At 40.5% G+C, this 13,051-nt stretch overlaps 1 protein-coding gene across 4 annotated transcripts in view; it reads left to right on the top strand.

The window, feature by feature from the left end:
- Positions 1 to 13,051, top strand: part of LOC133150328 (IQ motif and SEC7 domain-containing protein 1-like) — a 73,523-nt gene that overhangs the window by 16,308 nt on the left and 44,164 nt on the right. For 3 of the 4 annotated variants that reach the window (XM_061272782.1, XM_061272781.1, XM_061272789.1), the window contains one exon: positions 2,872 to 2,979. The exons of the other annotated variant lie outside the window; for it this stretch is intronic. In XM_061272782.1, the coding sequence (XP_061128766.1) occupies positions 2,872 to 2,979 (108 nt within the window). The remainder of the gene's footprint in view (positions 1 to 2,871; positions 2,980 to 13,051) is intronic. 4 annotated transcript variants of the gene reach the window in all.

The following is a 13,051-nucleotide window of genomic DNA, read 5'->3' as shown; positions in this document are numbered from 1 at the left end:
CTCCCTCCCTATTCTCCCTCGCTCCCGGTTGCCATAGAGAGCAATGCTCATCTTCGCAGACTGCGCCTTCTTGCGTATCTTCTCTTGGTCCCCCTTGACCCTCTGAAATAGATTTCAAGTCCTTCTAATCAGGCATTATTCTACAGAGGCTATCCAGAGCTTAAACAACACATCATATGAGTGTGAAGCAGAGAGAAAGAACAATCGAACCAATTGGTGCTGGAACATCATTGTTGATTATAAACAAGGACTGAGTGTTTCAGTCTGCTGGGCTCGGCTGATGTCATAGTGATGTCGTCCTGAACATAATGAAACCATTTCTATTGAATTGGAGTTACATTTTCAACAAAGTGCTACCCCCGCCTCTCGCACAAAGTCAGCTGGAATCGGCTCCAGTTCACACTGGTGAGAACGAGCAGTATAAAAATGCTCAGTACAGTGCAAATGTTATTGCTAAAATAAATCTACAAACATTTTGGGAGGAGGGGCGCTGCCAATGACAGATGCAGATCAGCAATGTCCTCCTCCGTTGCCGCAGATCTAAATACACCACGTTGGAAAAGCGGGTCTGTTTGAAGTGCGGCAATTTGACTTTGAGCACACTGGTTCCTCGCACTTGCTGCTACTTTGCTCATTTTTTTGCAGCAGAATGTCATTCATGGAAAATGAGGAAAAAATTGACTATCGGAGTAATTATTGCGAGGCAGGAAACTACTTCAGGCTCCTCCATTGTAGCTGAGAGGAGGCATTTCTAAAATTAATAATTCATTATGCCAAAATAATGGCAAATGCCGCCAGCTGTGGCATACTTACGCAACAATATTACTCAGGGCCTCAGTGCAGCATTCATCAAATAGGAACTGATTACAGTATGGGCTGCACTGAAGACATTTCTGGTGATTGCTCATTGGTTTGTGGAAGATTAGCAAAGCAACATCTTGGACCGGGCGGGCGAAATAATCACAGTAAAGTGATCAAATGGCGGCCTGTCCAGGTTTGCCCCAAAATTAGCTGTGATGGGCTCCTGCAACTCACTCACAATCAAAATGAGGACAAGCTGGATGGAAAAGGAAAAGATGGCTGGCTGATTGCGTGAATTTGCTTTAACGTCACAGAAGATGTTGCTTTAGTTTATCCGAAGACATTTCTTTCTCCTTAGAGACAAGCTGTGAGAGTGTGATTGCGTGTTGACAGATCGAGGAACATGCCTGCCTCGTGTCTGATGGGGGCACAGCTCAGTAGCGTCTCGGTGGACATTGTGTCCTGTGAAAGAAGATGACAAATGTCACAAACTATGATCAGGGGAGGACAAAACTTCCCACACAATAAACACAAACCATCGTCACAAAGATTTTGATATGGTTGTACAGCATTTTTATTTTATTTTTTTACATGCATAAACATGCATGAAGTAATGTTTTGACTGGAGGATGTAAAGAAGAACGCCGTTGCAATTGAGGATTGCTGCTCTGGTGTGTTTGTGTGTGCTCAGCAGTTTAAATTGACTTCACAACAGCATAACGTTCATTGTTATTCATAATGCAGTGCATCGGCGCAGGTTTGCAACAAACCCTCCCTTGAGGCAGAGATATCGATTCACTCTGCAGACGCTAACATTAAAGTTGATTTCAAGTTGTCATTTCACATGGTAGCTCCTTTGCAAAATATTATTCTTTCATTTTGGATAGGCTTCTTGTCATGGTTGTACAATCAGAATTCAAGCCATGTCGTGCTGCACCTTGAAGTTCTTGCTATGTCTTATTTTCTATGTGCGTTTAAACTTCATAGAAGGAAACAACAACTGGTAATAACCGTGCCTAAACAGCTTCTAAACCGCGTTACTGGTGCACTGCATTGTAATAAGGAGAGCAAGTGTCCGTCGTTGTCATGGCAACCCTGGATCAAACACTTCCAATGGCCTTAATATTGGCCGACCAGCCAGTTCAGCTCTCATGTTGTCTGAAGCAGCTTTGGCGCGAGCGTCATTGTGACGAGGTGCATGCAAGTGTGTACGAACAAACAAGAAAAAAAAAAGATGTCAAGCTTTTTACCGGCTTGTGTATATCCAAACAGAATATCGTCCAGCATCTCTTCCCTGGGTTTTTACTCGCTTCCCGACACTTTCCAGCTTCTTTTATAGCCCCGAGCGCTGGGCTCTTGGAGCAGCCGTGATCGATCAAATGCGTGAAATACATAGAAAGAAGACAGCTTTGTTTTGGTTGTTTACGTCCAAAAGAAATCACCCTGGGCTCACTCCTCTTCTTATCAGCGCATGCCTTGCTTTTGGACTCAAAATTGCAACCTAATGCTGCACGGGCTGGCATTAAGGGGATATATTCACAGCTACTAGACTTCACTTGGCAACTTGGGGCTAATCTCCTAGTGGAACCAATGGACAGCATTCCAAATCAAAGGCGCTCCTCACATTTGATTTCTTATGTTATCATACAGGGCAAACTTGTTTTGGACAAGAGTTCCCTTGAACGGCTTTCATTATTTTTCCCGCTAATTTTGTCGTCGAGAGCGAGTGACCGGTTCTGTGAGAATTGCCTGCCTCCTTTCGACATTGCAGCCTTATGTGACGGCCTTCCAACGGTTAACTAGTCTATTCATCTGGATGCGGCACTCGAGAAACTCGTATGTTAAAAAAAAAAATTGTCACTTGCAATAAGTATATGTGAAAATCATAGAAAAAAACATTTGTATAATTATTTGGAGCACATAAAAGTGCTAAAGGACAATAAAGGATAAAAAAAGGCAAAACAAATGATGCATGAATGAGGCGGGGTCAATTGTTGGGCTTTGCCGACAATCCAGTTACTGTATTGCAACTTTGTTCTCACAACCTATTGCGACTTGTCCTCCCTACAGGAGACATTCCTCGCTTCCTGGGCAAGTCACAGAAACTCCCGGAAGCTTAGTGTCTGTTGGCAGCAGAGGAGTCATACCATGTCGCAAGTGGAAGTCCGCTTCCTTTGGGTACAGTAAGCTTTTACTTTTCATCATCACTTGATTGTGCCACAGCCACAAACGCTTCCCCCCACTGTTGTTAACCTTTCAAAGTGACCCCCACCCATGCTCAGGCTAATCAGCCTTTGTTGCGGCCACTGCGTCCCTGGCGAGGACGCCGCAGTTTGCCGCGCAGTCATGTCCACGTCGTTGCCAGCTGTTCTGAGGAATCTTATGACCCAACAGAGACAAAGCTGCATCACTATTTGTGTGCACAGAAAGCAAAGCCTATTAAGCTTGGTCTTAATGAAATATGATGCCCGTATCTACTGTATGCGCCTTCGGCTCTTCTCGCCCATTAGCCCGAGCCGAGCTGCGAGAGTGTCTTGCGGCAAGTGCTAAGATGTAAGCGCGGGCGGCATCAGTAGGACAGACTTAGGGGGGCTTCAAAAGGCTGCAGATAGTTTTCAAAGACGCCTCCCAAGGCTACGTGCTTCGTCATCAAACAGCCAGCGACTAATCCATAACCCACTTTTGGCTCGCGTGCCGTGCAGCCCACAAATAAACCCCAGTGTATAATAGGAGCTTGTTCTATTTTTAAACAGCAGCGTTCAGAAGTTTCTGACACGTAAGATCACGGGTGGTTCGTTTTTGCAATGTGGCTTGCTATTTGTGGCACATACCTCACTCGTATGTCTCGCTTCTGTTCGATAATCTATTTGTGATTGTTTTCAAGTAAATCTAAGCACATGTCTGGTTTAGGATGTGTGACTACTAGATTGTCATTTGATCTCTTTTTTTTTTTCTTTTTTTGGAGACTCATTGTTCAACAAAACATTCAAATGTATATTACATAATGGAAGCATTAAATTTACCAAAAAAGAAAAAGGCTTTAAGAAGATAGACTTTGAAAACATTTTATCCTAGATTGCATCACTAACATGAACACACCATAATGCCTGTAAAAAAAGTTTTTTTTTCAGTAGTAACTTTTTTAGGGGGCGGGGTGGAGGATGTACCTTTAATTCTGTTACAAGAAAATGTTTCAGAGACTTTTGGAATTTATATTTAAATAAATAGAAGTTAACCTTTATTTCCACTTATGTACTAAAGTCTCATATACAGACATAACAGTGGAAACGGTGGTTTTCGTTTTATTTATTTATTAATTTATTGTCTGTCCCCAGTATAACATTTCAATGTGTTTCATCTGTGTTAGTTTTGCCCTATTCCAGAAAATCAACATATCACACTTTTTGGAGGAAATTTTAGGATTTTAATCTGTGTATACTACTCATAGATTTCAACTCTGTTCAGTTGAATTATAATGAAAAGAAATATCAGACAGTTTCTTATGATCCATCTCCAATATAGCAAAGTAGCCCCCATCAATTTAGTTTGGTAAATATTAAAACTTCACATATTAAACTTGACCTAAAAAATATACACTATGTAATCTTGCATCAGATTACAAATTACCAAGAGAACAAAGTCCCAGCTCAGTTATCCTTTTTTTTTTCTTCACACATTTATGATTTCAGATGTTGTGTTTCATCACTACAGCCCATGGGTATTTTTTCTCTAGTGCAAATTTCAGTTTTAGAGTGAGTAAAACCTAAGCTTGCAATTTGTGCTCTGCCAGCAATATTGCCTTTCGACATTTTCTAAACAGAAAGGCAACCTTGAAGAAATTAGTAAAATGCAGGATAGTTGCAGACATTGTTTATCAACTTCAGACAGGCCCCTGCTGTTACCTTAGCTCTGACAGTCTTGGTTGCAAACGTGAGAATGGAGCAGCAACATCGGCGCGCTGTTCAGAGTTGATGCAATCTCATGGGGCCGCCTATCGCATTCATTGCTTGCGGTGCAGCTGCAAAAGTGAAATAGTAGAATAACGTTTCCCATAGGGCTGACTTAAATCCCGCACCCGTAAGCTTTTCCAAAGTAAGAAAAGCATGCCGGTGCAGGCGAAACGTTATTAGCTAAGGTTATTGTGTTGACCCGGCGCCGGTAGCCACGAAAGCGCTGCAAGATTAACGTCAAAGACAATTACCTGTTAATCCAGTATCGGCATAGTGCCAATGCGTAGTAGCCCACAGTTTATTTGAAGGATAATTCCATATCGGTACTCGGTTGAAATGTTTTAAAGTTTATTTTTTTTTTTTTAAATAGTACCCTAACTTGATATTAGAATGCATTTTGTCCGTCAGACCGGGAAACTCCAAAATTGTCGGCTTGCGAAACAAATGAAAATGATCCTTCCAACATGCCCAAACATCCCCCCAATATATTTATTCTCACAGAACTCTCCTTGCATCTTCTTTTGTTTTTCTTTCACAGCAATTTAACTTTTTCAGTCTGATATCTCAATCAAAAATACCTGTGACATGATTAACAACTACATAGCATGGGATTGACAGAGATAAAGGTGAGGTGGGGCATAAATCTCTCAGCAAGAATTTACATTCACCCCTGATAGTCCCTGTGGTAGCACTAAAAGGTCAGGAAGCCGCAAATATCAAGCTGCGCTGTTTATATGTGTTCCGGGTTTCTGATTTTGCGCTTGGCCATTAGTTTAGAATCTAAACAAAGAGCTCCTTGTGAATAATTCACATGCTTTATGATGCTCATTATGGAGAATGACCTTTGATTATATTCAGGCCGTCTAATAAGACTGCAGAGTCTATTGATTGCATGGAGCAGACCCAGGAATCTTATCGAAATGCAAAATTTGAATTATTCAAACTGTTTTACTACGAAGCTATGGTAAGGCATGAAGAGTGTGGTTTGGAGTTGGCTCCCCCCACGCTTCCATGGAGTTGGCCCCCCTCACGCTTCCAACAAAACACGACGCACCAGTGCACATGGTGGTGCATAAGCTTGACTGCCCTCCAGAGTCCTCACCTCAATGTATCAAAAATGTTAAGGGGGACATTTTTTTTAAACAAATACAAATATATCATCAAGTGGTTGCACAAAATAAAATCTGGATTCAGACACGTTTTTTTGTTAAATGAATAGTCCACTTAAAAAACACTTCTGGATTTTTGACGTTTTTATTTTGCGCAGCCATTTGACGAGATGAAATGTAATTTCAGGATTTTCTTTTCCATGTTTTACAATACCGTCAACTGTATTGTGTTCAGCTTTCCACATTCCACCGTATTGTCATTGTTCATGGCCTTGAAGTTTTGTGGGTTGTATACGTTTTTTCTCTTTTTGTGTTGACTGTTTGTTATCGCACGTAGTAACACACACTGTGGTGTGGATGAAACACAAAGGCAAAGATAAGACCTTTCAGCTTTGTTTGAATCTGAATTCTTTATTCTTCCTTTTTAATTTACTGCTGTCTGTAACGTTTTGACTCCTCAAGATAGGAACTTGCAAACATTTTAACAGGCCAGTAAAAAAGCGTGCGTGGTGTCGTTAAAAGCCTGCAGTTGTCTTTTCAGCTTGTGTTTTATCATTTGTTCCCAGTTAATTACAGGGCCTGCTGGAACGCACAGTTTTGACTCCAGAGTAAAAGTGGTCGTGTGGCCTTGCTTTGGCTTAGTAAACACAAAAATGTGGCTCTCGCACTCTCTCTCTCTCACTGCCCTTCCCTATGCTGAGTTGTGATTCTGAGCCTTTGGTTGAGAGACAAAGGCAGGCAGGGGTGTGTATATTTCCTGTCTGCTCTTCCTGTGCCTCTATTATTTTGCATGTGGAGCGCTGCGGTGCACCTAATCGCTTTTTGAAGGCTCGTGGTGTCCCAATATAATGATGCTCGGGAAACATTTATTATAATTGCTGGATTCGTTTAGATTTTATGGCTCGGTTGAAACAATCGTGCTTGTAAAAGGGCAGTTAGGTAAATATTGTGAGTCACCTATAAAAAAGAAGTTGTATAATACAGGATAATCATGTTTGATGCTTTTTATTATGGTTCTAAATGGGCAAAAATGCTAATTATACCACAAACCAACTTGAAATCCTCTTTGCCTCATGAAAGTTTGGAACATTCAGAGAAATTCTTAAACAAAATAGATATAACAATCGCAAAATATAAAAAAACAAATACTATCTTAAATTGTTTGCTATTGTCATTGCCTTTGAAAAAGCAAAATGGTTCAGGGTACATCATTTTTGTCCATTTTTGTTTTCTTTTTAAATAGTAATGTGTGTTTCCTTTTTTCACCACCATTATGATTGTTGCTATGGAGAAGACCTTGAAATCATAAACGTGACAAAAATCGCTTGCTCAAGAGCAGTTCTATATGGTGAGAACTCGCTCCAGTAAACAAACATTTATTTTCTGTACCGCTTGTCCCCACTTGGGTCACGGGCGTGCTAGAACCTATAAAGCAGTCATCGGGCATACATATTAAAAAAAAGTTTTGAATTCGGCGATGCCACATGCCTGAACTCTGATGGAAAGTCTATTGTATTCTATTGAAACCAAATCAAAGAGATACATGAATTAGAAAGTAAAATTTGTCAAGAAATGTTTCTCATTGTAAAAACAGTTGCTAACACTTTTGTGTCTTCACATTGTTGGCAAGCAGAACTGTGCAGCAGTGTTCTAAATTAAGCTACTAGTGAGTGATACTTGCTTTAGGTTGTATGGCAGTCTACTAATTTCAACCTTAACACATCAGTCACCAAAATCATACAGAGATCACACTCTCAGTCCCAGACATTTGCATTCATGTTGCAGAAAGCCGAGGCCGTCGCGCTTTGATTTCATATCAGTGGCGTGCGAGGTGTGCGCAGCCGCAGCCGCGGATATAAATGTCATCGTATTTTCTAGTTTTTCATCTCGTAATGCTGTTGATCAATGTATACGTTGTGCTCGTGAGAGGAACTGTGAGGAGGGTGGTCAGGACGCCAGCGACTTATATGCCATGTTTCAATCATAGCAAATGCTAACGTGCTGATGCTCTCTGCTCTCAGACGTGTTGTGGCTAGACTGTTGTGCTGTTCAGGAGAGCGGATGTATGTATGTATGTATGTATGTATGTATGTATGTATGTATGTATGTATGTATGTATGTATGTATGTATGTATGTATGTATGTATGTATGTATGTATGTATGTATGTATGTATGTATGTATGTATGTATGTATGTATGTATGTATGTATGTATGTATGTATGTATGTATGTATGTATGTATGTATGTATGTATGTATGTATGTATGTATGTATGTATGTATGTATGTATGTATGTATGTATGTATGTATGTATGTATGTATGTATGTATGTATGTATGTATGTATGTATGTATGTATGTATGTATGTATGTATGTATGTATGTATGTATGTATGTATGGATGGATGGATGGATGGATGGATGGATGGATGGATGGATGGATGGATGGATGGATGGATGGATGGATGGATGGATGGATGGATGGATGGATGGATGGATGGATGGATGGATGGATGGATGGATGGATGGATGGATGGATGGATGGATGGATGGACGGACGGGCGGGCGGGCGGGCGGGCGGGCGGGCGTGCGGGCGGGCATAATAAAAATAAAAAAATATTCACAAACTCAAATCATAATTAATGTTACCTTTTAACCTGTGCATCTCACACGAAAAAATATATTAAAGAGACAGCAAACATAAACAACTGACTTAATGTGGTTGCATAAGTGTACACCCCCCTACTTAAGTGGCTGTATTCAGAATTAACCATTCAAATTTGAATGTTAAATTGGAGTTAGCACATACCTGTCACCATTTTAAGTGTATCCAGTTACTTGGTTTCGGTAAGTACTCAAAAGTACTCGCACTGGAAAAATGTGGTCTCAAGTATCCCTAATCGCGTGCATGCGCGTGTGTGTGTGTGTGCGTGCGTGTGTGTGTGAGAGAGAGAGAGAGAGAGAGAGAGAGAGAAAGATTTTGATTGCAATGAACAAGCTTACAAGAGCACATCAGTCAATGATTGCAATGAACAAGCTTACAAGATCACATCAGTCAAAGGAGACTTGCATGATGTATGATGCGGTTAAGGGTTCGGGTTAGTCCATTCCCCAATCTTGTATTTGCACTCATGCCAAGGCCCAGGTTGACGCTTGTTTCTGTGGCAGTTGGGCACTTGCAATATAGCTACCTTTGGTAAATTCCTCCCTCCAGCAGTTATGTAAGTCACGTAATGCCTGGCGGCAGAGCACAGGTGTTACATTTCCACACAAAATCATGTGTGACATTAGTGTGAACCTTGAGCTTGTTACAAGCTCTGCCATCCATCCTTGGGAAACATGTCGGCGCACTCCTTTCTCTCTCGACCTGCGTTTTGCTTTCACTCCGTTATGCGATGACACTTTGCCGAGTAAATTAGATATAGCGAGAGATTAGCGATACAGTGTGACTCGCGCATAGCTTATCCTTTCATCAACTCCCTGCCCCAGTAATATCAGGCGAACAGGCCTCGGAGCTCTTCAAGTCTTAACTCCCTGTCTGATAGGGTGCATTTGCAATTCCGCAGCTCCGCATCAGTTCGCAGATCAAGCCGGGGGGGTGATGAGGGGCTGCTTTTCGGCGAGCTCAGAGGTGATGGCGCAAGGACTTAGTGCACATTTCTCTACGAAGACAAAACAACTGGGGAGTATGATAGCTTGTTCTCAGCTGATTTATACCACTCAAGTAGAGGGTTTTGGCCGGTGAGATATTAACCAGGCAATGTCGTGGGTCTAATCCACTTGTGTGTGTGTGTGTGTGTTGGGAGAGGGGGGGGGGGGGGGGCAATAACATTGGGGGTTCATGGGAAAGCTTAGCCCCTCTAAGGCAATCAGTTCATTCAACTTCCACTATTCTTCTGTACTGTGTACCATCAGCATGTTTTAAACGAATGACTATTCTTGCTCTTGACATTTTCATGTTTTAATCTGTTGGGGTTTTCTAGATTTTTTTTTTAAATTAGAGTTTCAATAATGGCTTGTGCATTTCAATGTTGAGTGCAAAGTTTATCTGCCCAGCTGTCCGCCACTCTCAAGCTGCTGTTTCACTTGAATGCCCTGATCCTCCCCCAGCCCGAGCCCTGCCCGCCTTCAATGCCAGAGTGGCACTTAATAGAAGAAAGTAAAATAGTGTAAATCCACTTTGCGTTATCCCTTAATGAGTGTCCTAACAAGAGGAAGGCGATGGTGTGACAGTGTGTAAGCGATCACAGGTAATCTGTTGAAAAGTGGCAACCATAATGACAAATGATACACACTCAAAAGACCTTAGTGCCAATGTGTTCCAGCCTTATTCTCAGAGTTCCTTTAAACCTTGCGAGGATGTTGTCATCAGAAACCCTGTTGACATTTGTGACTGGCAGAACAGAACCTTGTCAGATTGTTTTTATTCCGATACCTGGGCGTTCCCAATCCTTTGAAAATTGCGACCAGTGGAAATATGACAATAATGCTTGATTGGCGCTTGATGTGGAAGACTACTAACACAACTGCAGGCTGTGAGAGAGCGTGCAAGGGGGCTTGCATGTATGTGTGTGTAGGAGTGAGTGAATTGTGTGTGTTGGCTTCTCTTCACCAAAAAGTCTTATCTTCTGCAATCAAGTCTCAGTGTGGGCCAAGATATGGTTCTTTCTCTATGTGACAGTTCTATGAGGCAGCTCTTTGTTTGGGCCTCTTTGAATGTCTCGTCTGTCTTTTTTCTCATGTTCCTCGGCTCGAGGCCAAATCGAGAACAGTAGAAGCCTTTGCACTGTGCCCTCTATGCATCAAGGTTCAAAGTTGCAGAATAACATTTTTATAAAGAAAAGAAAAAAAGAAAAAACAATAAAACATCTCGCATTTCATCTCAGTGGAGGTTTACTATCTTAAACGTTAACTCAAAAGTTGTTGCAAGCATTTTGGACAAATGTACCAGGACTCTTATCTACGGAGAGCAGTTGTAGTAACAATAACACAATAAAAAAAAAAGGGGGGAACTTAGTCGTGATCACGTTAATTTACTGTCTGCAAACTGAAACTGACGATCACGTTCCCAAACAATAACTCTGCAGAGGGGAGGCACTGCCACCTTGTGGAATCTCACAACACAACATTCAATTAAAAATAATCCCAGCAATGTGAAGACCTTTACGATTTTTGTGAGATTAAGTAAGGGCTGTCTAAATAAATTTGACTTGACTTGATAAAAAGTACAAAAACTGAAAGAATGATGCGCGAGTCTCAATTTACTCACATTTACACATTAGAGTGAAATCTGGGCCAGTTGAATAGAACACAAAATTGATTGCTGGAAACCACATGGCAGTACCATCTTCCAATTTGTGATTCCACAAGTTGTGCATTATTTAGTTGTTGCATTATTGTGCCTCTCTAACATAGATAATCAATACATTTGCAGTGAAAAGATCATTTTCATTGAAATGAAGTCATATTTTCCACCCCACCTCTGGTAATGACTCCAACCAAGGCACCCGTTGAGGAATCACTGCACTAGGCACAAGTCTCCCGAGGGTGAGATAGGCCCCCCTACAAAGCAGCATGGGAGTAGGCGAGATGCACAAGTCAGGCTATTCCAGCAGGAGTCTTGTTCATATAGACCAAACAGTGCAGCGTGTCTTGTCTCGGCTTGATAGGGACGATTCCGGAGAACGGCCTGACCCCAAGCAAGAAAAAAAAAAACCCCATAGTTGTTCTGCCTTGAGGTGTCAGATTGTACAGAGCTTGTTCTTTGGGGCCAATCAGATGTGTTAAGTCAATTCAAAGGAGTCTGGCTGCCACTTTTGTATAACATCCTGTTCAGGGTCACTCAATGTTCTTGGTGACTTTGGGCAAAATGTAGAATATATCACGCACTGGCCTGCAGTCAATCACAGGGCAATGAACTGTAAACAATGCACTGAGTGGGAAGTTATATAACGCCAGCTGCACAAAAATTATGCAAACTACTTTAACGCTAAGATAATTTTACCCCATTATGAATGAGTTTTAAAAGCATTCATGAATTTGTAGTATTTCAATAGATTAAGAATTAAAAAGAATGTATCTTTGAAATTAGACGGGATTGAAATTCAATGGGTAACAAACGCCATCTTTAACTGTCATGATTGATGAATACATTACCTGAAAGTCCCTAGTGAAAGCTACAGTAGTATTGCATAAAATAAAATATATGTTCAACAAATATCTGCTGTTAACATTTTATATCATATTGATTGTTCCATATGTACTTGACCGACCGTGTAGTTGCGATAGAGCCCTCTAATGTCTTTATCAAATATAAGCGAGTGAAACCCCATAATTTAATATATGTAAAAAAAAAAAATAAATACTGTAGGCTAACAAATATTTTACCTAAAAAAATTCAAATCAAGTTTGAAAACATACAATGCAACTACAATCGGAAATGCACCAAAATAGTTCAAATGCAAAGATTTAGAACCAAAATGATGGAAAGTAGCAGTGTGAAGTTATTGAATGACTCAAACATGGAAACTGTCAAGTAAACTATATTTAACTATGATACTGTGATAGGTGAAATTATTTTTTTTATTGTAAAAAGGGGCAGAAAACGTAAGCTTTATTTTCCCTCTGCGCTGTTTGATTAGAATTTTTATTTTGTTAAATGTTGACTTTTTCCTATTTCCTTTCATAAGATCAGTAAGAACACACAGGTGCAGCAGGCAGCCGTTTCATTTTAATTTTTTTAATTTATTATTATTATTATTATTAGTAGTAGTAGTATTGATGTTGTGTGTTAATAATATTAATATTAATAATAATAATAATTATTATTGTTATTATATTATTATGTTGTTGTGTTTTTTTTTCTTTCATTTTGCCATTGCAGTTTACTTGTAGTTCCCAATTGTTATTTTTCAATTCCATCTTCCTAAAAAAAATGCCTGCTGTGTTTCTCTTGATTCCAAAACATACACACCACTGAACTACAAAACAATGTGTAAATAATATATTAACTGCTATTACATTTCACATTGCTTTTTAACCTTGAGGCGACTCAAAGTACTTTTTACATTGTAGTCTCACTCAGCGGAAGCAGCATGTTGTGACAAGACTGAATTGGAGGCAAAGGTCAGACCTGCAACATTTCAGCTGGCGAGACTGCCCATGTGGACTTTTATAATAATACCTTCGTGA

Source organism: Syngnathus typhle, linkage group LG2 (genome assembly GCF_033458585.1).
Source record: "Syngnathus typhle isolate RoL2023-S1 ecotype Sweden linkage group LG2, RoL_Styp_1.0, whole genome shotgun sequence".
NCBI lineage: Eukaryota > Metazoa > Chordata > Actinopteri > Syngnathiformes > Syngnathidae > Syngnathus > Syngnathus typhle.
This window is presented reverse-complemented; position numbering and strand designations above follow the sequence as displayed.